Source organism: Sus scrofa, chromosome 4 (genome assembly GCF_000003025.6).
Source record: "Sus scrofa isolate TJ Tabasco breed Duroc chromosome 4, Sscrofa11.1, whole genome shotgun sequence".
NCBI classification, from domain to species: domain Eukaryota; kingdom Metazoa; phylum Chordata; class Mammalia; order Artiodactyla; family Suidae; genus Sus; species Sus scrofa.
Window position 1 is genome coordinate 122,279,824 of NC_010446.5, and position 25,053 is coordinate 122,304,876.

At 45.2% G+C, this 25,053-nt stretch overlaps 1 protein-coding gene across 21 annotated transcripts in view; it reads right to left on the reverse strand.

Annotated features, from left to right (window-relative positions):
- The window catches only part of TMEM56 (transmembrane protein 56), a 108,601-nt gene that overhangs the window by 47,237 nt on the left and 36,311 nt on the right, over positions 1 to 25,053 (reverse strand). For 13 of the 21 annotated variants that reach the window (XM_021090168.1, XM_021090159.1, XM_021090176.1 and 10 more), the window contains 2 exons: positions 5,372 to 5,537; positions 465 to 554 (listed from right to left, as the gene is read on the reverse strand). In XM_021090168.1, coding sequence (XP_020945827.1) covers positions 465 to 554; positions 5,372 to 5,526 — 245 coding nt within the window. In that variant the 5' untranslated portion in view covers positions 5,527 to 5,537. Of the gene's footprint in view, positions 1 to 464; positions 555 to 1,032; positions 1,089 to 3,810; positions 3,867 to 5,371; positions 5,538 to 18,271; positions 21,952 to 25,053 lie in introns of those variants that run through there. The other 8 variants (XM_021090165.1, XM_021090174.1, XM_021090166.1 and 5 more) reach the window with 6 other exon arrangements.

Below are 25,053 nucleotides of genomic sequence, written 5' to 3' on the forward strand. Positions count from 1 at the left end.
TGCTTCAGCTCATCTCACATGGTACTAGATTCTTCTCACATGGACATCTATAATTCTCATTTTCCCATCTTTAATATCAAATGATGGGTCAAACGTAAATTTGAAGACTAAGTCTTAAGGTTATCCAAGTTGACTATCCTATCTCCATAATAACTCGCTTTTTTGCTCAGAACAGTGGTTACAACTTGGTTTTACTCACTAACACATTATAAATGTTTACATCATCCTCATATTCTCCCTGTTTTGGATAACAACTGCAATACTCAAGCAAAATGGCCCTCGTTATTTGCATTTGAATCTACAATAAATCATTCTAATGCATCTTGCTGAAGTAAGTCTGAACACAGCATTTTAATAAACCATACACATCACCTCTGTTTTCTGTTTCAAAGTAAAGATGTTCTTATTAATAATTAATATCAAAGCATAAATCAAATCGACCATATTGGAAAGAAAGAGCTTACCAAAGTGGATCAGCAATGGTAGCCTCATCAAACCAGAAAATGTACAAGCCAACCACACCAACCACCAAAGAATGACATGTGGATACGACCCTGAAATGAGATGAAATACACACAAAGGTTTTAGATTCTGTGCAATATATTTTAACTAATTCTGGCAAGACATTTAACACTCCAAAGAAGTTAAATCTGGAAGCATTTAAATATAGGATTGGAGTACATCTGAGAGTATAATACAAAATTTGCTGCTCAGAAACCCAAGGGGCACAACTTTATTTTGGAATCGACAACAAGAAGGATGCCCAGGTCTGTCATTTCCTGCGGGATAACTGATGAATCACGGAGTGGTTAAGAGTCCTAAGGCAGAGGCATGTTTGAAGATCCAGTTGGCAGTTTTGTGCAAGCAGATGGCAACTGGTAAGCCTACTACCCCACACCATCCCCAGCAGCATCGTTTCCGGGTTGGTTTCCTGCTCCAATCACTTAGGAATGACTTCCACATCTACTGGCCTTAACCACCTCCATATCCGTGGATCAAAACTGGAATGGACCATGGAATGAAATGTATTACCTTAGAGATTTCAGCTTTGATAACATGCATTATTGTACTTGATTTTTGCAACAAATCTGTGAGAAAGCAAGGGCAGCTATTACCAGTCTCTCTTTACCATAATTACGAAAACACTGCTAAAGAGAAAAACGGAGGACCATGAATTTATTCAGAAAATCTGTTTTTAAAGGAAATGCCCAAGTGAAAGCAAAATGTTTCTCTACTTTGGATGAATTTTCTTTGTTAAAGGAGTAAGGTTTGGTTGATCAACATCAGTTTCTATAAGCATATTTGCCACAAATTTAATGACTTAACGAATATCCAAGCTCTATGATACGCTAAAGAACTATATATAGGATACTATATATTTATTCACATTAGGATACTACATAATTATTTACATAATCAAAAAGCTTAAGAGTAATGAAGTGTCGTTTCTCTTTATTAGAATAAAGGATGAGAGGAATAGCAAAGTTTTGGTTTTTCTGTTTGTCTTTATATGGAGGCACTGGAGGCATATGGAGGTTCCCAGGCTAGAGGCTGGATCAGACCTGTACCTGCCAGCTTCCGCCACAGCCACTGCAACATCAGATCCGAGCCACGTCTGCAACCTGCACCACAGCTCTGGATCCTTAACCCACTGAGCAAGGCCAGGGATCGAACCCACATGCTCGTGGATACTAGTCGGGTTCGTTTCCACTGAGCCATGCCAAGAACTCCAGGAAAAGCAAAGTTTTATCTTTAGAAATGAATGGTGTGCAATGCATCACTTTACAATATGACCCCAAATCTTTAGGCAAAGGAAATTCATTGGCACAGCATGTTAAGGATCCCATGTTGTCGTTGCTGTGGCGGGGGTTCAATCCCTGGCCCAGAATGTCCTAAAAAATTTTATTGTAACTTGAAAGATCAACATACTTGATATGACGTGATCCTAAGTAGATACATCAAGTTAAATCATATTTTAAATGCTCAAAGATTCTCACTAATTTAAAGGCACTGAACTCTTTGTAATATCAAAAAGTCATTTTGAAGTGCGATAATTAATCTGGCTTACAAGTCTAGATTTTTCATGCCAAGTACACCTGTATTCCATTTGAACATAGCAAGATAAAAATGTAAGTACATTGATATAAAATAAAATACTCCATCTAAATAATCATACACCAGCTTTCTGTTGCCATGCAAAAGCCCTACAAAAGGAAAAAACATAACCTCTTACTAACCTGTTGTAGTGCTTAGTAACCTTATAACGAAAAGTTTTCTTTTGGAGAAAAACATAAATTTTTGTTCCTAATACTCAAGCCTCCAATTCCCTTCTCTGTTGAGATTTTATATGGTAAATGGAAATAATTACAAGCTCTCTGCTGATGGAAATGGCATATAATTCATGAGAGAAAAGTTACATGTTCCTTGTATCAAATAGCTCCCACTATAATGAACAGAGGAAGAAAATAAATACCCTGTGCTTACATACTATTTTGTATTAAGTCTATATGTTCAGAAACTTGTTAGTAAAAATTTCATATTTCATTCTTTAAAATCGGATTCCTGGCAAAGCAAAAATATGAATTTCTTAGTGTCAAAAAAAAATACTACCCAAGATAAAAAATACTTCATATTTCATATTTCATTCTTTAAAATCGGATTCCTGGCAAAGCAAAAATATGAATTTCTTAGTGTCAAAAAAAAAAATACTACCCAAGATAAAAATACTTAAATTTTTTTTCAAAGAAGGTTAAAAGAAATGTTTGCGCTTTTTTTTTAAGGAAATAATGACCATTTTAGAATAGCAATTTAAAGTTACTGAAGTGATCACTTGCAGGCAGTATGAGTATTACTAATAGAAATTACATTTTCAATCAGACAAGAGTTACATTCTGAAGAAGTTGATTTAAAAGCTGGGAATATTTCAACACAATAGGACTTTCTATACCATAGGGAAGCAAGAGAATTTAAGGGAGCTTATTTAATCAGGGAATATAAGTAATATCTATAATTATGCATGTTTGCAGAAAAAAAACAAAAATTAAGAGCAAGAATTTCTCACTTATAATTAAATAAACCGTTATCTCTCGGGTATGAATTTTCTGGAGAGTTTTTCTTCTTTCTCTTCTTCTACTGCTAAATGACTTGGACCACTCATTGTTCAGAGACTGTTTCCTGACTGCTAGGAAGAATGATGTGGGTTGCGTTGATCTGCCTGTTTCAAGCTGGATTGCAAGACCTACAGGTGTATGTTACTCAAAAGCAGCCTTTGTTTTTTTTCCTTCTTTGCACCTTCCACTGCTCAGCCTAAGTCCCACGTAAACCAAGCTGGAGTGGGAAACAGGAGTACATGTGAGAGACAGAGAAAGGGAACTTCATTTGAATAGCATAAGGAATCCTATATATTCCCAGACTCCTGTTTCAAATGGGAACGGAGTTTCCCAAATGGAGACTCCATGCCTCATGGAGAGGCAGTGAAAAGATGGAATCACGCAAAGAATTTTTCAATTCCATCATTTCATTTCATTTTAATCTCTGCTTTGATCTACCTGTATCCTCCATGTGTCTTTGGCTGGCAGCTTTCCAAGATTCAAATGACTTTACCTACGCTAACCAAGTTGAAAAGAAAATGGAAACAGTTCAGAATTTAGGGGCAAAAAATGCGTGTTCCCTCTCCCCACACATGCTTTTCCCTCTTCCCACTATGCTGTCTTCATGTTAGAAAGAGATCTCCAAAACAATGGGTAACATCCTTTGTACTCCACATTTGAACAATATCTTTGTGTTATTCTTAAGACAAAAGAACCATACCTCTTATTTTTCAAAAATACGTGGAGAAATCATTTTCGCTTTTTGGAAGAAAAGAGCTGTAACGTGTATGAACCAGACACATCAGTGTAAGGTGCAGAAGGAAACAACTAGTCTCATTCACAGTCTAAGTTATGAAAGTGGGTGCTTGCAAAACAATTTAGCTCAAAGATAGGGCATTTCAGGTCACATGTGACCATTCACAAATAAATACTTAGATGCTGATGGAAGTTGTTTAATTCTAAAAGGAAATTTCAATGCAAAATAATGACAGCAATTTTAGAGAGCTGCTGAACTCATTTTATAGTTAGCATTAACTTCACTTAAATAACAACAACAAAAAGTACACCCATCGCTGCTCTAATTCACTGTCGTTGCAAATGGACAGAGATATTCGGGCACCTGAAATGCTCTGGAGCAAGGGAAGCAGTTAATGAGTTGCATGCACAGAAAATGTGCAAACCAACAAATTAAAACTCCTGGCAGATTTCTATATTCTTAGATCTCAGAAATCTAATGATAAGCATTTTCCATTTTTTTTGTTTGTTTAAAAAAAATCTAAAAAGGAATTTGTACTTCAGAAATTTATATAACAGGAGTTCCCATTGTGGCACAGCAGAATCGAATCCAACCAGGAAAGATGAGGTTGCAGGTTCAATCCCTGGTCTCGCTCAGTGGGTTCAGGATCTGGCTTTGCTGTGTAGGTTGCAGACGCAGCTTGGAACCCACGTTGCTGTGGCTGTGGGTGGAGGCTGGCGGCTACAGCTCCGATTCATGACCCCTAGCCTGGGAACCTCCATGTGCCATGGGCGCAGCCCTGAAAACGACAAAAGACGGGAAAAAAAAAAAATATATATATATAAATAATAAAAAGAACAGAATCTCCGGGGCTCTGATAATGAAAAGTTCATTAAAAGACACACAGATATGCTAACTGTACATTATATCCTTTGGTGTATAGTGCTTAACTGCCCTAGGTCGGGCCAAGCCTCTACACACATATATACAAACATATGCTACTCACAGCCCCAACTAATGTTACTTCGTTATCATTTCCAAAGAACATATGTTTGTTATCATAAATATTTCAGAGAATGCAAAACAGCACTCTTCCAGTCAGCTGGTGTCGACTTAATACTTCCTAGAAAGTGAAATAAATTCTTCCTAACATCTTTCAGGATAAGAATTTTTAAGTTTTTCTTGTATGAGATTTAGCTACTTGCTTTTCCTTTCATTCCCAATGTCAAACAGAAAACTGGACCTTAGATTTTGTTAGATCTCCAAGGAAAAAGAGATTTTGGAAATGTGAATTTTGTTAGATCTCCAAGGAAAAAGAGATTTTGGAAATGTGAAATATTTCCATGTAATATACTTGATATATACACAATTTTATTTATCAAATATATAATAATTTTATTTGTAAAATTTGAAGTTTTTCCATATATTTGAAATATAAATATACACCTATATATTTGAAATATTTCCATATAGTATATTTTAAATATACATAATTTTATTTCCTAAGAGTAGGCTTTTTAGTCAATTACATTTTCATATGCTTTACCTTGAGTTCCATTCAATCTTCTTTTTGAAGTTGAGATTATTAAAACCTGGAGAAACTTTTGCTGAAAACCAAGAACTTACAAAGTGGAAGAGAAGCTGAAAGGTGAAAAAGCCGATGATAACAATGCTGATGACCAGTGTGGAGCTGGTATCCATATTTCTTCAACCTGTTAAGAGAAATGATGGCTGTAAATTGCTTTAAATTGCTCATAATAGACCTAAGTTAATTTTAACTTTAAAAGCATGTGGTTGCAGTTTTAATAATTTATTTTAATTTAGCACACATGAAAGGAAACAAGGAAACTAAGATTTTAAGCCTTTACCAGCTATTTATCGTGCACCTCATATCTGTACTTGAAAGAGGGAAGATCTACTATCTTAAAGATCTCAGTATTATGAATGTCAGGAGACAAATTTAACATCATGATAATCAAAATTTTCTAAGCCTAGAGTTTAACATTAAAAGGTCATTTCAAGTAATATAATTGAAGGTGTTCGTTTAGTAATATTTTTAATTAAACTTAAGACAAATCACCTGATTTCTCTATGCCTCAATTTCCTCATCTATGAAATGAGAGATTTGGTTAGTTATTTCTAAGAAGAAATTAAGCCAAAAATAATAATAGAATAACATTATCTGCCATAGCAAAACCAAAAAAACTATGTAAATAAAAAATAATTGCACGGGAGGACAAACAACACTTAATTTTTTTTTGCTACACCTGAATGCATATAGAAGTTCCCAGGCCAGGGATGGACTCAGAACCGAAGCTGAAAACTACAAAGCAGCTGTGGCAGCAGTACCAGGTCCTTAACCCACTGTGCCACAGCAGAAACTCCTTAAAATCTTAAGACGAATACTGTCTTAGAAAATAATCACACCACTGTACTGCTTAAATTAGGAGTTAACTTCAAAAAATATATATATCCTGCAATCACACATATCCCTGAACCAAAAATCTTCCATGGCTTTTCAGCTCTAAAACAAAAGATTTTTATAAAAGAGCTCCAGATTTTAAGGATGGAGTTATGGGAAAGAAGAGTCATATGCATATATACACATCCACGGTATGTGTTCTATCTCACTGAGCTCAACTTTGTTTGGCTCCAAAAAGGTTAGGAATATTCGGGCCAAAAAAAAAAAAAAAAAGTTTGGAATATTCAGACCAAAAAAATAAAATAAAATACACTAAATCATTTGCTCATATCCAGCAAACACTGCATTTCTCTGGCTCTTTCATAGAGCTGACCCTCAAATGAAAAGGAAATGAATCAATACATATTTCCAGCTGCCTAATGGGAAGAAATAAAGTCACCCACGGAAGCCAATTCACGAGGAGAAAACCAAGTCGTTGACTGCGCTGGCAATCTCCGTACTTCATTCCCCTCCAACCAGGACACCATAATAAGGATCAGGCTCCCACAGGGCCCCTTCTGACAGAACTCGTGTGTCTGTAATGAATTCTTTCCTCTTTTTCTCAGGTGTGTGTGCTCGGGAAAAATATTGATATTACGAGTCTTCTCCGTGAGATTCCATTAACTTCACTGCCCATTTAATTTCTGGTTTTAAATTCAACATGTGTTTGTTGGGTAGTAAAAATTTTAATTTTAACTTATTGCGGCCTTTAGCCTAGGTTTAATACTAACCAAATAATACATAAAAGTAAGTTCTGCATGTACATCCAACATTGTTACGATTTGCTAAGTGAGATGTGGAGGGGAAACTTTTTCTAAGATGAAAGCAAACAGGGATCCAGACGCCAGGTGGGCAGATAAATGAAGGGTGGGTGCTCGTGTGTGTTCCCTGCAGGTCCTGGAGGGTGCTTACGCAAGAGTTGCTTATTTATTTACTTCAGTAAAAATTCAACATAGACAATGAGGATGTATTTCATGAATGTTTGGTAAAAGTTGTATCACATAACTTTCCATTTTATGAATTGCTAATTTAACACATTCAAACAATTCACCATTACGAAACTCTTCATTTCTGGAATTCCTGTCGTGGCTCAGCGGTTAACGAACCCTACTAGCATCCATGAGGATGCGGGTTTGATCCCTGGCCTCCCTCAATGGATTAAGGCTCTGGCGTTGCCCTGAGCTGTGGTGTAGGTTGCAGACGTGGCTCGGATCTGGCGTGGCTGTGGCTGTGGTGTAGGCTGGCAGCTGCAGCTCCAACTGGACCCCAAGCCTGGGAACCTCCATATGCCACAGGTGCAGCCCTCAAAAAGAAAAAAGACAAAAAAAAAAAAAAAGGAAAAAAAGAAATTCCTCTTTTCTGAAAAAAAAGTTATTAAGTCTTTGTTATATTGGATAGCCTATATTTTCAACAGACTTTCAGTTTACTGAGGTCTTTGGGGTACATACTGAGAATCTCCTTTCGTAAAAACGTTTCATTTAAAACTAAAGAGCGCCACATAGTCAAGTTGTGGCTTCCATTTAAAGGCTCAACAGACAGAAGCTAATTAAATTGTTCTACTTCCAGCTTTGCTTCCTACTAAGCGGCTGCTTGCTGCATCAATCACGCCAAATCAAAGACTAATCTAAGGAATGATTAAAAACTGTCCCAGAAAACTCAGGCTTCCAGTAGGAATAAAATACACCTCTTCATTCACTGAATCTGGCAAGAAAATGGTAAAAAATGGATAAAACCAAATAATGCTCATTACTGCCACAGAGGAAGGGCATTGTTGAGTTTAGTGATTAAGTAGAGAAATACACAGAAAGAGTAGAAAAGTTTTAGACATGGTTCACCCACCTCTAGTGTAGCTAGTAGCTGGCAGAAGGCTCGGGTACTATCTTAGCACAGGAATGGGAAATATTTCTGTGGCAATTTACAAGGGGAGTGTCTAGACATAAACTTTATAGTGTAATTAGCCATCTTGACACACAGGAATTATGGACGCCAAAGACATTCTTCCAGATGCTTCCTGAACACAAAAGATGTCAGTGCTTTTTTCCCCAAGACAGCTTCCATAAACGTTCATTCAAGTTGGTTTCCTGATGGAGAAACCCACGAAAGGTTTGAAGGACGCCTCTCACCCACCCGCATGTGGGGGCCCTTCTCCCAGAATGCGCTTCCAGAAGGAGGGTCACCCAAGACAGCAGAGCCGGGCTGACTCGGGCTTTATTTCAGGCAACCGTTCGCCCACCACCGTCCTGGGTCCACCGTGCGCCAGGCACTGTGCTGGGACTCAGACTACAAAGCGGGGGACATGCTCACGGGCCAGCAGGGAAGCAAGAAACTGAGCCCCGCCACATGAAGTGGTAAATTCAGGGTGGAAAGGGGAATAAACACCCAGCAGAGAAAACGTATCCGCCGTGAGGAGACGCCTGAAGGTGCCCAAGGTAAACCAGGCAATGTCTTCTATCAAAATCCCAACAGGACGCGGTAGGCTGGGGTCCATCAAGTGCCCCCAGCTGCCTTGAGAACGCCCAGCCTGGGAAGAACACACCACCACTCATTTCCGGTGCGCATTACGCCCTTGTTAACACGAGGCATTCCTTAGGGAGTCGGCTGGAATCAACATCACTGCCAATCACCAACACACGCACATCCACACTCCTGCACGTTCTGATACAACTTCCAGGTGAGAACCACGGCCGGGCGGATTAACACTGAGAGCCCTTAAAAAGAGGGGGTAAGGTCTTGTGTGGTTGTTTTCAGGGGGGGCGAGGAAGGGGATGCTGGGAGGGAACATCCTACACGTGTCTAGCCTTCCTCTTCCCGCCCCCGCTAAGCTCCCTTTCCTGCTTCCCACACTGACGCCACATACTCACGGCTCTCAAGTCTCCAGCTCGCGCTGTCTTACAACAGGTGAGGTTTCTTCCCATTTCACCACAAAAAGAGGCCATCAAGCAAGAACTGCGATGATGACGGCAGTGTGTACTGGCTCCTCCCACCCCAACCCGGAACCTCTTCTCCGCATGTTGGAGGCTCTGCCCAGGTAGGGCCCCCACTTCCAACAGGGCTTATGTTGTGTGCAACCAACCGCACCTTCCAATGGGCCAGTCCTGGATGGTCCGCTATCTAGGGATGGCCCCCTCTGGGCATCCTGGAGGCCCACAGGCTCTCATGACCCAAGCTGGACTTACCCCCCAGCCAGTCCTCCCGTCAGGCAGGGGTCCGCATCTCAGAGAAGCACCCTGTCATCCACCACAGCTCCCCACCTTCCAGCCTAGAACCATCCTGGTCTCCTTCCCATCTCCCGCCCACCATGAACCGACTGCCAAATCCTGGTGGGCTGAAGAATACCAAAGGAATGCCAGCCTGATGCCAGCAAAGTTTTGAAAGTTTCTTACGAGCCTTTTGAGGAACAGAAAGAAACGTGTCTGGATGACAAAATTAGATAAATTCAGTGTGGGTTTCAAAAACTAGAACCAGCATGTAGATCAATGATCTGAAGGAGACTTGAGAAATATCTCCTCCTACTCATAGGGTTCTCTTTTTTTGGTCCATTTCAGTAATATTTTTACAAATATTTATATGTTTACTCAATTTGCATATAACACAGAGCTGGGAAAGATAGCCAATATGATCAGTTAACAAAATCAGGTTTCAAAATTATCTTCAGAAGCTGCAATAACGAATCCTAATCAGCAAGATAAAACAGGAATAGATTTTTAAAAGGCGATACCCAAGTATAGGACTTAGCATAATAGCTACAGAAAACACACACACACACGAAATCTTAGCAGCTTCACTTACACAAACCAATGAGAAACAATCATGTAAATATATTTAATAATAAAAAGCAATCTTCAGAGGCATTAATAATCAGATGGTCTAGATCAAGCCACCTATCAGTCCCATCTTACTCTGAATAAATCACAGATCAGAGGACCTGTAGAGCAGGGTAACGAATGGTGATTTTTAGAAACTGTAACGTGTCACGAAGAGTTGAAGGGCTGAGTGAGGTCAGCTTGGGAACAAGATCACTCAGAAGAACTTAAGAGCATTCTTTGAACATCTGAAGAACGGTCATGTGGAAAAAAGGGAACTTACTCTGGCAAAAATTATAGAAAGGGGAGAGATCAGCTTAATTCAAAGAGGAGCTTTCTAACAATTCCGAATTGCCTAAGTGTCCATCACAGAAGTGATGAAGTGACCAGTGCGAGGGTCAGTCTGCTGGGGAGGCGGGCACTACGCTCACCTCCAGGGCAACTACAGAGTAAGATTCTGGGATTCTAGGACTGATGCGATTTTTGGTCTCTAAAAGGATAATTTTGCATTAAATACTACCTTAGCTTCTCAACAATCTACCACGTATGGTTTAAAAAGCCAATATTACATCTATAAGAAAATATTATGTATACACGGCCTGGTGGGAAGTGCACGGGCTCTGTCACAGCCTTCAGTCTGAACCTCGGTCCCCCGACTGTTAGCTGTGACATGGGACACGTGACTTGCCTGGCCTGACCGGCTCCTCAGTTTCTTCATCTGGAAAACGGAGGTAACGACAGCACTAACCTCACGTGGGAGACAAACTACATGATGCTGGGTGCTGAGAACAGTACCTGGCAGATGGTACACATGGACACAGTTTCTGCTTCCACCAGCACCCATCCGCGGCAGCACCCAGGCCACGCACTTCTGGGTCCGTCACCACTCCAGCCAAGGGGAACAAGGCCATTCTTGGCCGCTAGGCCCTATGCCTCTGGCCCATCCCCCTGGACATTCGTCCAACACTCAAAATGCAGGCACTCACGCTGCGGCAATCTACCCTCCACCACGTGACCACCCCTGCCATGCTCCAAAGTTCCCTCCCAGCCACCCATCACCCAACACCCTCTACCTCCACTACGCCCCCTGGAGCGGCTGCTCTGCACCCAGCAAACAGGGCTCTGACCTTGGCTTCTCTGCACGCTCTGAAGACATACCCTTTCGTCCTCTGCAACCCTCTCAGGTAGCAGCCGCCAGGTCTCTCATCCTTCAGGGTCAGGAGAGGCTCTGTGTCCTCCGGGCTCCTCGTGGTTTCCGTTCGGCCTTACTCCCCCCTCCGCTCCCCTCCCACAAACACCCGGGGTGGCCTGGTCCTGCTCACGGATATCAGAGTCCATCCTCCTGAATGGTCCCTCCCATCCAAAGACGCTGGCCCTGGACCCCCCACGTCCTCAAGCCCTGCTGTCATCCTGAGTGACTTCCCGTCCATGTAGAAGGTCCCAGTGTCCTGAACAGCTCCGTCCCTAATCTTCAGAACCAGCCCCTCTTCCAGGCCACCTCAACCACTGGCGGACTTTTCCTGTCCCCTGCTCATCACTTTCCTGTCTCCAGAACAGGACTTTGAGGGCTCTCTTGGTTGACCGTTCCTTCACGTGGGCTCAGTATGTGAACATCCTCAGGTCCACTGACCGCTCAGCTTTTCTTTAATCCACGAGCCTTTCCTCTTTTTACTTCCCTCTTCAACCAGCGTGGATGCTAGAGCCTATCATTTCACTAACAGCCCTACATCCCCTTCCACTGCCAAGAGCCAGCCAAACCACAACCCCGGATGTGCCCAGCCATCTACTCACCGACAAGCCCGGGACGTCAGAGCACTGGTGGGAAACGGCGCACACACCAGAGACGACGGCGGCTGGAGAGTGTGAAATTACGGGGATCAAACAGCTCGCAACCCTGCCCTGCGCTCCTGCCACCTCGCCCTCACCAATCTGTCCTTTCACGCGCCACGATTAATTTGCTAAATTGTCCCTACTCTTCGAACCTCCCACCATTCACCTCCATTCTCAACAGATAACCCCCATCCCATCTCACCAAAAAGAAGCAGCAGCCGACACGGGACAACTCTCTCCATCCCACCGTCAACCTCTCAAACTACCCACATTTGCAGCCACCTGTCGTCCCATCTTAAGACAACCTCTTTCACCGCTGCTCTCCAGAGCCTCCTCTCTGGCCTTCTCGGGCAACGGCGGCTTCCTCACTATCCTTTCTTCTTCCTCAACTAGCTCTTTCTCTTGGCTTTTAAACAGGCTCAGGTTCCCGTCAAAACAAAACTCCAGAGCCCCACCACCGCTTCTTCAACCCTATGTCTCTTTTCCAGTAGAGACTCCTGCCCCACCCCCCACCCCACCCTTTAGGACAAAGTTCTCAGAAGGTCTGTCCATCCGGTCGTCATTTCTTGTCTCTTCTGCTCTTCGGCCCACTCCGTTCTTGGCCCCACCCTCGTCGCTCCCCGAAACAGCTCTTTCTAAGGTCAACAACGACGTCTACGTGTGGCCTTCATGTCACTTAGCATCTCAGCCACATCAGACACTACTGACCATTTTCTCCCTGAAACACTGCCTGCTCTGTGTTTCCAGAACGCCACACTTCTGCTGCCCAGACGATAAGGTGGAACCGCCTCAGGCTCGGTCCCAGACTCTCTCCTCTCCGCTTGTTCCCTATGTGATTTCATCTATACTTGTGGCTCCGGTTACATACAGAAAAATCTCAAGTTTCACTCTCCACCGAGGTCCCCGCTCTGAGCTCCTGCCGTGCGCAGCCAGCGGCCCGGCTGGCGGCCCCACAAAGCACCGCAAAGGCATTCAGGCCCGATCTCTGGACTCGGTCCTCTCCCAGGCTCATCGCCTCTGTGAGTGGTCCCGCCATCCATCCCCCCTCAACAGCCAGAAACCGAGGGGTCACCTCTGATAACGTGCTTTCTGCACCTTCCCACCCCCATATCCTCCTCCTCCTCCTTAAGGATGCTTCAAATACATCCACTTCTCACAAGCTGCTACCCCTGCTTTTCTGGATGGGCTCTAAACGGGTCTCCTCAGTGCAGGGAACAGACAGGAAGACTCCACGGGTTTCGGCTCTCGAGGCTATCTCTGGCCACGTCACCTCCTCGCCTACCCCCACCTTAAAGCTGTCACAGGGTGCCCGGTGCTCTGAGGGCCCCAGCTCCCCGGCCTCAAGTGGCACTTGCCCTCGCTTGCTGCACGTCCGCCAGCGTGGCCGTCTTTCTGTTCCCTCCCTCTGCAAGGCCTCCGCATAACCCATGCCCCCTCTCCTGCGTGAACCACCTCCTGCCTCCTCAGCTCTCAGCACAAGTCTCGCTTCCCCCGGGAAGCCCTCTGCAGCAATCCCCCCACATCTGCTCTCCTGGCCTCAGTCTCTCTCTTCACAGCTGCGATGCAAACGAATGTCTCCCTCTGCCAGTGGAACGCGAGCCCCCTGAGGGTGGCAACAGGACCATTCGCCCTACTGAACCATGCAGGGCCTGTGGGGCTCCTGGGCACAAAAGCCTCTGTGCCCCCACTTCTTGATTTTAGGACCCGGGCCTCATTCAGCCTCCAGGGACTTCCCTGAGTTCCTAGGGAAAAGTTCAGACAGTTGCAGATCAGAGAAGGGAGGGGATGCAGAGATAAGGGAGGAACAGTCAAGCAACAAGAGCACAGCCTTGGGGCAGGGTCCTGGTTCCCTCTCCGGGGAGACACACAATAATACAGGCATCGGAGGCACCTGAGAGAAGTTCTAGTCCTTATGCTTCTCTTAGAAATGAATACATTAAAACTGAACAGCTTAGACGCCTTCCTTCTCCTCCCCGGCTTCACTGCACCCTAAACACAATCACCTGTGAGCACCTTGAGCACAAGTGCCTGTGGGTTAAAAATTAGTAGCACGTGATGTTTTTCAGCAATTTTCCTCCTTTGTTCTCATCTCTGATCAATATGCCCTTCTCGCAAGTACCGTTATTCTAGGCAACAGCCCAGAAGACCCTGTCATGATCAGGCAGAGATCTCCTGACTCCAGCTTTGACGACTAAGATCCACCCCCTCCCCCCAAAAAAGAACACATAGTTTGTCCCAATCCTGATTCCTATCTGAAAACCTGTTTTTCTCCTTTTTACTAGAAAACTTGCCATTCCTTCCAAGGCAGGGGCACCGTCTTGAAGGTATTAGTCTGCCGTGACCCTCCTTTGCCTGGCAAAGCAACAAAGCTCTCTTTTTCTCCTTTACCCAAAACGCTGTGTTTCAATTTGGCACCGGCAGACAGAGGCCGAATTTCGGCAACACTGCCTCTGTGTCCCCCTACCTACCACAGTGCCTGCCACAGGACATGTGCCCAGTAGTACACACCAATGAAAGACAGTCATGCCAACAGCAGACATGCATCATCTCCCACGGTTTCCATTCCTCTAGGACCTCACCAGCTTCAGTGCCCTCATGTTACCAGAATGATCAGAACGCTGAAAAAAATGAACTTTCTAAATGGACAAACCCAGTATGAACGGCCGAAACACACATTGACTTCAAAAGGCTTCTCCCCTGTAAATGTGCAAAAGCTCAGAGCACCGGTATCGCAAGTGACCCAATGCTGCGGGCGTGCCTCAGTCCATTCGTGCTGCTGTAACAACACACCACGTGCTGAGTGGCCTGCAAAGTCCTCAATTTATTGCCCATGTTTCTGGAGGCTGGGAGTTTCAGATCAGAGTACCAGCCTGGTTGGGCGAGGGCCCTCTTCCAGGTGGCAGACCTCGCAGGGCAGAAGAGGGGAGGAAGCTCCGTGGCGTCTTTTACAAACGCACGCACCCCATTCATGAGGCTCCAGCTTCATGACCTGAGCACCCCCAAAGGGCCCACCTACTTCGTGGGTGAGGATTTCAACAATGAATTTCCACGCTGGGGACACAACATTCAGACCACGTTAGCAGGATATTTGGTTGGTCTGTGCCAGACTCCTTACTACAAGTGATATGTGCTCAAAGGTTTCGTGTATATTTAACTGCAATCTGTACGGTGTTTTCATATTTTCTTATCGATTCTTATGGACAGAAGTACTTATTTCTTGGTTTATTTACTAAGTCAGCAGCCCTAACACGTAAAAGTGTTTAAAAAGTTTCTATTAGCAAACTGTAAGGCATCTGTAAATGAACACACGGCTAGAGAAAATGAGATGCTTACCAGACCAAACAAATAAAAATCCTACCAAAACAAAACAAAACAAAACACCCTGCTCCCCACCCATTCTGGTTTTATTCACATTTTCATACGGGTGATACCCTGCACTCATCTTTCTCAATGCTCACGAAAGGTCAATAATTAACCAGAGACATTAAAACCCCGGAGGGAAAAACGACAGCACACTACCCACGTCTGACTTTTCATCCACGTGAAAACTTAAGCATCTAATCAAATGCGTACAAAGCTTTTGTCTAACTGCAGTCACAGTTTTTGGTTTTTATTGCTGTGGTTAATTCCGCATTGAGAGCTACACGCAAAGGGGGGAAATTTCACCTCTTTTTTTCTGAGCATGAAGTTCAAGGACCATTAGCGTTGGAGTGAAAGTCTAAGGGAAGCCAGCTGCACAAGTAGATGCTCCAGCATTCAAGGCACTGCCTTTAAACTGAAGCAAATGGGAAGAAATGAAGACTCAACCAGGGAAGACTCAGGAACGTGTGTCACATTGCAAAGTTACAGGACGAAGTCACACTCCCTTTCTCAGGTACTCAACGGTACTTGGGATTTAACCAGGAGTTACTGTAGAAAAGAGTTCTCTAAGGTTCGTCCCTGTCAGTGAAGATACTAAACTTGGAATAAAGGCATCCTTTGTATTTTTCCCATACTTTAACCCTTTCTCTTCCAAGAGCATACCACAGAACTCAAGTTCAAGAGAAACGATTTGATTCTGCCTCTTACAGATCCCAGCAATGGGCACTTCCCCGCAAGAATTTTTTGGACTATAGATGGTTGAATAAAACCAAGAATAAAATAGTTAAGGCTAAATATTCATACATTGCTCACTGGCTTTTATTTTCCCCACGATTTTATGTCATAATTACAACCACAGGCCGTTAGAGCAGGAAGGAGGCTAACCTCGGTTCCCCAAACTGGCTACAAGAGTCCCCCACCCTTGGGGTTCCTGCTGTGGCACAACAGGATAGGCAGTGTTTGGGGAGCGCTGGGGCGCAGGTTCAATCCCCGGCCCGGCACAGTGGGTTAAATAAGGATCCAACGTTGCCACAGCGGTGGCTTAGGTCACAAGTGTGGCTTGGATCTGATCCCTGGCCAGGGAACTCCATGTGTCATGGGGAGGCCAAAAAAGAAGAGTCACCCACCTACAGCAAGACATACCTGCACTCAGGGGCTGTGGGGCAGCCCCAGCTTCTACCACAATTAGTCCATATGGCTACAGATTTCTTGAATACAAGACGTCCCTTCTCTCTCTCATAACCCTGTCTGTCTCTTTACATCTTATGTTAAATGCCTCCTAGGAATTTCTCATCCCTCTAATTTAGTATTTGTCTACACCAGAGTTTCCCCCTGCCCCCTCTCACACCATGCCGTATTTTCTCAGTATATATTCTGCTTATTTCCGCCAGTAGAGAAGATTCTGTAGTCTTCCTTTCTATAGTTTGTTTTCCAGGGGAAAGAGGGATAAGTTTCCTTGGCATGAATTTTTCACGTAGCCCAGAGCCCCCACCAAGAGATTCTGACATAGTGGGGGTGGGGGGGGGATCTCATCGCCTTAACTCCTCCCTTGAGAATTCCTGCTCTTTTAAGAAACAATTTTTCCCCTCATGTCCCACAACACTTAATCAATTCTCCCTTCTATTATAGGTATTAGAATCTTATTATATATTTAGGATCTTAACAAAACTTTTATTTTTATTCCCTAGCTTATATTTATTCTTTTTACATGTTCTAGCTATTAACAATAAAATAAATCGAATACAGTTACTCTACATCATGCCAACGTTTTTGTTTTTATTTAAAAATTCTATTTTTGGGAGTTCCCATTGGGGCTTATGGGTAACGAACCCCAGTAGTATCCATGAGGTTGCGGGTTCGATCCCTTGCCTTGCTCAGTGGGTTAAGGATCTGGCATTGCCGTGAGCTGTGGTGTAGGTCGTAGATGCAGCTCAGATCCCATGCTGCTGTGGCTGTAGTGTAGGCCGGCAGCTACAGCTCTGATTTGACCCCTAGCCTGGGAATCTCCATATGCCACGGGTGCAGCCCTAAAAAAAGAAAAAAAAATTTCATGTTACAGTGACTCCTGGCTTGGAATTTTTTATAATGCCTAACAAGAAATGTGGCTGTAATGAAAAAAGGCCTCCTTTCTCAGCTCCCAAGCCACTAAAGAATTCTCCCCTTAGGAAATTCAGGAGTTTATTTTCTAGGGTCTTCAGGCTCAGTGCACAGATAGCACATGTCATTTACTCGATAAACGTTGCTTCCTAGCATCTTGCCCCACTCCAAACTTTCATAAGGAAGTCTTTGTTTTTTAATCCTAAGGAGTTCCAACCACAGCCACCGGATTCTGGATAAACCAGAATGCCTTAAGCCAGAAGCCAACAGCAATTAGAAGGCCGTACTAACACAGTACCTGACACAAACAGCAAGGGGGTGGAGGCTTACACAGTCTGAGGGCCCATCCTTAAGAACCTCAGTATGTCAAACACCGCAGTCCCTGGTCCTCAGACGGGACCTGCGTGAGTGAGGGGCCCTGAAGCCAAAGCGGGGATGCGGGGGCACCTGGGAAATTCCAGAAGAGCAACGAGGTTCTGCAGCCGACCTGGACCAACCTCTGACATAGTCAGGTCCGTGTGTCAGCACTTCCATTCCTGAAGGGATCACAGACCGAGCCTCTTGGCTTGCTGCCAGAACTGTGAAATCAAGGAAAAGCCGGACAAAGCAAGGTTTTGCCAATTACGCTTTGCTCTTCTTTTATAAGGAATCACTGGGACATCTGCCAAGCAACCTAGGAAGAACCTAAGGGGACAGGGAGGTCCTTCTCACCTCCAAACTGTCCATCTCAGGTTCCCTGAGAAAGACCTCAGGGTGCAAGGAAGTGGCTGAGGGGGGGCTGCACCTGCCTGCCTTCTAGTTCTCTCTCGTTGGCCTTCTCCCCACAGGAAACGGGAGACGGTATTAAACGGGTTAGAGACAGGCGTGGAAGAACAACTGAGCAAAATTCTCCCACCTGTTGAGCTCTTGAGCCGAATTCCATTCAGCTAGAGAGAGAGAGAGCTCGAATCCAGTGCCCGGCCAGTATTTATCAAGTGGTTTGGGGCTCCAAGAATATGACCTGCAAGTCCATAAATGGAGATGAGAGAAAAAAAATGGCTTCGGTGAGTTAAATTCACCCAGCACAAGGCTTGGTACATGCAGCCACTTGAGGTGATTCATTTAATGACCCATAAATTCCTCTGTAATGTGATGCAGCCATCCTACCGCCCAGAGGTGGAGTCTGTGTCCCTGCCCCCATGAATCTGGGTTGGCCCTGCCACCTGAGGACAGGTCCATAGCGTAGAGGAGAAGGTTCTAGAACCCAGGTAGACCTCAATGGACCTGGCAACATCTGCCTGTCACTCTCTTGGAGCATTGCCCTGAGACTGCCATGTGAAGAAACCCGTCCAGGCTCCTGGAGAATGAGAGGCCACACGGGGCTGCCTAGCTGATGGGCACCACTCAACACCAACCACCGGCCATGTGGCCAGCCAGCCTGGACCGTGCAGCCCAGCCAGCTGACCTTCCATGTGAAGGCAGACCCACGAATGAGCCTATCACCAGCAGAGCAACTGCCCAGCCACCCACAGAATCATGAGAAGTAAATCTGGGTTCTAAGCCACTGGGTTTTGAGGTGGTTCGTTATTCAGCAGCAAGAGATCAAAGCAGCACTTGATAAAGGCTGTCTCTTCTTATTCCCACACTTTCCCTACTGGGAAACGCAACACCTTTCTCCCCAGTGGCACCAAGTCACACGGTGACAGGATGTTCTGTGTCTTAAGCAAAGTGATCATTTCTCCCTCCTTTTAAACCTTGGCCCGAGGGGTCCTGACGCTTGTCTACACTTATGATCTGCTTAGGGAACTGGACGGCTTAAATGAAAAGTCAGCCAAAGGGTTACTAAATTCTCTAAGTGAACCATAAGAGCCACTTAAAACCCTACCTGACAGCCCTGGAGGCTGGTTTCTCTTCTGACCTCTTCCCAGAAGAAGTGCCATTGCCTCAAACTGGTCCCAACTGCACTGCTGTCCAGTACACATGAGACTTCTCTGACTCAGTATCGGGTTTGACACTATCAGGTACGGGGGGCAGAATCTAAACACAGTGTCATGTTTCCTTGAACCATGTCACAGGCCAGAGAGGGGATGATATGCAAAACCAATCCGAGGTGGCTTCAGGGGACCTCGAGTTTAACATTTAGTACAGACCACAGGTTTAAATCCAGGGCAGGTCCTGTAAACTTCCCGAGCTCGGCGGTAGACTGGGTAATAAAGAACTAGTTTGGAGCAATGTTCTGAGGCAAGTCTTACGCGAATGAGGTTAGGAAAGCTCAGATCCAGCTCATGAAAGCCGAACTCACCCCGCTTTCCGAACCAGGGTTAAGCCACCGCAGCCAGTAGATCGCTAAGCCCCGTAACAGGCTCGCGTTCTACAACCTACGAACCAATGTTCAGTTTGGAGATGTGCTCAAGGCTCCTTGGAATGGGGGCTCCGACCTTTCAAACTTGGGGAGCTGATTGATGCGAACACCATCCTCCCTGCGTGGACCAAGGGCAGAGGTTTGCTCGTTTTCACTTTAAAGGAAAACCTTCTGTTTAATCTTTGTTGTGGTCGGAATGTATTAATGCCATCTACGACATCCGCACTTCTCACTTTGCACGTTGCAAGCCTAGCATTCTTGGGCAAATGGATTCTACTCACAGACATTCCACTAAAATTAGATATTCTCTACTACCTTATAGTAGAAAAAAAAATTGTCCAGGAACAATATCAGATTGCTGTTTTCACTGGTCATGTATCCTCTTCAAGCTATTTCTGGATTAAACCCAGGAACTTACACCTCACCCCAATGATCTTTCGCTGGGCAGTGCCAAGGCATGCCACCCCTGACTGGCACCAAGGAACACAATATGAAACAGCATCATAAAGCAAGGTCACTAGGTTTTACTGTACAGTGCCAGGGATGTTGCTGGGAATGCTGGCCATTGCAAAAATGAATATGTTCTTGATTTTAAAAAAAATTCTTTTTCTTTCACCTCCTAGAACCAGGAGTGGATGGGTTTCTCTGATTTGGCTTCCCTTCTAGACACCCTGAAGCTTGTTCCAGATGCTTCGCCTTGTGTCTTTGGCTGCTGGAAAGCTGACAGACAGAACTTCCAGGAGGAAGAGGACTGCAAAGGACACTAACCAACCTCGCTCATACCTCCGTCTCATTTTCCTTCGACTTATTTTCTTTCTGGTCTAGGTTTACTTTTTCGTGTCAGGTTGCGTGCATCTTTGTAGCCTTCTCTAATGATTTTGGAACAAGGGGGGGGTGAATAAAAGGGAAGGTATTGGGGTCAGTGTGTAATGTCTAATCCCCTACTTTAAAAAGTGGGCTCCTGTAAGCAAGAGCTGCATATCGTCCCACTTTCAAACCATAATGTTTGTGCTGTGCTTTTACTGCCAAAAGAATATTTGGGGAATTGAATGGTAGAGTATGTACATTTTGATGGCCCCATGTTACCTGAATTATATAATAAATAGTGTACTAGTGATTTTATCTATAGTCCTCAAAACAAATTCACCTAAGTGAAAGGATGCATGTACAAGAATATTTACTGCAGCATTATTAGTGATTGGACGCAACCTTAAGATCCAGTGATAGGGAAATGGTTAAACACACAGCTACGGACACACCATCCCAGGTTATGCCGACACTGAAATGAACAAGAAGCTATAGAAGACTGTCCATCACCTTCTACGAAGTAGGGAAAAAAAAAAAAAAGTGGGCTGCAAAATGCTAACTTTTTCATAAATACATGTCTGGGTACCTTCTGGCATGCGTAGAGAAGAAAGCTTTGAAGAGTTATACCCTCAAACGGATTGAGTTTGGGGGTGAAGCCAGGGGAGGTGGGAGCTGGCAGAAGGGGAAGAAGCAAACTTTCATTCTCTTGAATACTAATCCTGATGTTTTTTATAATGTACACGTGTCACTTTTCTAATTTAAAAATAAAACACGCAGAAGAAGACGACATTTAGCAACGTGAAGCTGTAAAGCATTCTCAAATCCTCAAAACACCTACTGTCTCAGGGTTTGTTCAGTGATACAGAACTGGGATACTTCAAACATGCTGCCTTTGCTCCAAGCAGCCAGGCCTCTGCTTCCAGCAAGCTGGCCTTGTTGCCTGCAGACTGCATCTTGCCCTGACTTCTACACAAAACCTCTAAGAAACGGATCCGTTCAGTAACCCTCAAACAGGTTATTAAAATGCAAAAAGGCAAAAAGTCTTTCTCAATCAGAACATAGCAGTCATCTTCATAAGTCCTTAAAATAGCATGGAACAAATTACAAACCATTTAAATCCGTAAGTGTCTCATATGTTTACATGCATTAAAACAAAACATGTTAATTGGGCAGGACTAGTTTAGGGAATTACGCCCCCGAAATGAACCACTGTGTAAAGGGAGGGCTCTTAATTTGTTCTAAATTTTTCATCAAATAACAACTCCTTCCTCCTCTTCCACTAAATAAATACATGCCAAACTAGAAGTTTTCTATGCCTTCAAAGCATACGCTTTTAAAGGTTTTTTTTTTAAGCCTATTTAAAGAAGGCTAATTAAGGAGTTCCCATTGTGGCTCAGTGGTTAACGAATCTGACTCGCATCCATGAGGACGTAGGTTCCATCCCTGGCCTTGCTCAGTGGGTTAAGGATCCGGCGTTGATGTGAGCTGTGGTGTAGGTCACAGACCAGGCTCAGTTCCTGCGTTGCTATGGCTGTGGTATAGGCCGGCAGCTACAGCTCCGATTTGACCCCTAGCCTGGGAATCTCCATATGCCAAGGGCACAGCCCTAAAAAAGCAAAAAAAAAAAAAAGAGCTAATTAAATTAACTTGACCATACTAGTTTCTCCATGCCCCCCAAATTTTAAAGTGAAATCAAAACCCATGTATAAACCCATCGATGTACAGTTATCTCTAAGGTGGTCGTGGCAGCGGGCAGTGGACACTAACAGGGCCCAGGCCGGGATCCAGGATGAGCTCCGAGCCTGGGCTCCGTGGGTGAAGTCAGGCGGAGACTACAGTCTTGAGCTCGGAGGTGAGGTCAGAGAAACCAGGGTTGAAAGCATTAGATAAGCAGCTGAGGAGAGGTGAGGTCAAACACTGAAAACCAAGAAAATCAGACAAGGCCGGGGTGGGTCCAAGCAAAGATCCAACTAGGTCAGAATGTGGGTGATGAAAGCAGGCAGTAACCAGGCAACCCGGGTGATCTCTGATACCGCGTGCATTTTCCTCCAGGCTTTGTGGTCTTTGTCCACGGGTGAGGGTGTTAGGTCTTGGAGTCAGATGTTAATTATTAGAAAAAGGAAGCCAAAGGCCTGCAGATAAGACTCTGCCCTTGACGAACTCTGGGGCACAGCTTGAGGAATTAGCTCAAGGATGCCGGGTGCTGCCTCAACTATTTCTCCAAGAAGCTTTTTTGGCAACCCCAAAGACTATGAGTGATGATTCCAGTTTGATTGGAGATCTTGAAATAGACGTGCAAGGAAGTCTTGATCATCTGACCCTTGTGGAAAACACATGAGAATACGTTTCCAATTCACGGCGAGGCAAGCCGTCAGCTTCCTAAGCAGTTTGGTCAGCAAAGGGGGTTTGGAAACAACACATTCCACCCTATCCTTCTGCACACATTTCTCAAAGCTGGAGGGGGAGAGGTGGCCGCTGACCCTCCCTGCCCCCACTCTGCACCCTTAGGCCCTCTGCTCCCCATCCAGCTGATGCAAGTCATCTCTCTCCATCAGCCAATTTGTCCTGAATCCATGTGTCTTATTTAACCTACAGAGAAAAAGCTACTGCTCTCAAGACACTGCTGTCAAATCTAAGTTTACTCCTTCCATGCTTCCTTTTCCTGCAAAACCTACTGTTTTGCTTTGCAGCGGACAGAACTGGTAGGAAGTCCTATTTTTGCACCTGCCTGTCCAGCTGCCTTTCACGAATGTGAGTCCTGCACCCACAAGACATCAGCAGAGCTCCCACACCCGCTCCTGTCCTCGCTGACAGGGGTCCAGGGAGCGCCCAATCCATTCTATGCCCCCTCCCCACCTCTTCCAGCACCTCCAACCCCAAGCCCAGTCTGCTCCACTGCAGGAAAAACCTCTTTTTCCATCCATTAGACAAATGGTTTCCAAAGAGTGGACTGCGACCCATTAATAGTTGATGAGTTTTTCAGAACACAGACTAGAAACAGAAATAGAGTAGAAATAGAAATGAAAATAGAAGCAATACCCAGCAAGGGTACGTATTGGTTTCACATACACATATACTTACTTCTGTCCTGGGTCTCAATGTAAAAATGCACTTTGTGCTGTGTTGTCATACAAAGATGTTTGAAACAAGCCTTTGTCCATCTAGTCTGAGCACCCTCCCCCCACCCCACCGCTACTGGGCCCACTCTCGGCATCTCCTTTCCCCATGCCGGCTCAAGCTCTGAAGAGACTGCCAGCTGTCTTCTTCATCGGCTGTTTGCACAAACCTTGGCCTTTTGCAGTGACTCACAAGCTCCTTCTTATGTAGCCACAGGCTGGCCTTCTCCTCGAACAGACCCATGTTCTGAGCAGAGCAAAACAAAACAAAAAACCCCTTTTGCTGTGTCCTTTGCCGTCTTTTCAGGTCTGAGATCTGCTCTGGCACCTCCAACTGACTCACTATGAATAACAAAGCCAGAGCAGTAGGACTGCAGTTCTTTGTGTCCCACCTTTCATCTCCAAAGAGGAAAAAAACACCACCAAAGTCACTCTTGAAATACCCTAGGTTTTCTTACAAAATTAACCTCGCTTTCCTGATGGAACGCGTTCCCTGGGTGATACCGCCAGCGCCTGATCCCAAGGCCAGGTGAGTACAGCTCGGCCCTCACGTGGAATTCCAGCGGGCCTCCCATCCTTGAGAACAGATGGCCACTCCACCTCCATGTAGCTCTCCTCCTCCTCCTCCCACAAGGCAAGGGCACAGAGAGAGCACCACAAGGTGGGCGGGAGCGTGGGGCCTCCGCTCCGCTCTCCAGGCCAAGGGCACAGGCGGCCCAGCACAACCCCACCCCCAGTCCTGCTCTCCCTCGCCCAACCGCCCACAATTCTCACCCAGACAATTAAGGCATTATCTTTCTCTGCAGCAAACCCGTTTTCTGTATCTTCCCAGAGACTGATTGGTTTATTTTTCTCCGTCAAAGTCAGTTTCCCGCTTTTTAAGCTCCCAAGAGATAGCTTTCTGCATCCTTTATCTGTAGGGGGGGTGGGACGTTCCTTTGAGAAGAAGGGTGAAGGGACACACTGAGGTCTGAAGGCCTCTTCCGAAGCCGACTGCTCAGTTCCCTCCCCTGCCCGCAAGGCCAGCGTTGATGGGGGACATAAACCGTCGGAGCGCCAAGGACAGGGAACAGGTCTGAGAACCACGGGGCAGCTGTGCCAGGTTCTGAGTCTCCCTCAAAGGGAAAGGGCGAAAGGGCAGGTCACACCTCGGGCACATTCCGGAACTCTCCAGCAGCCCCATCACTCCCTCTCTGCAACCCGGCCCTTTTCCCATTTCCTAGTGGGGACGCCAGGGCCCCTTTACCGCCTCTCTGGTCCCTGGTTCTGGGGCGATGGCCCTCCAGCCCCTCCCAGGTTGCCTCACTCCTAGCTGGGACTGCGCTTCTTCAATCTAGCACCGAGTTAGATTTCTGATGGCTCCCTTCTTCGAAGGTCTCCGTGTCCCTTGCTCATCAAATACATCTCTCTCCG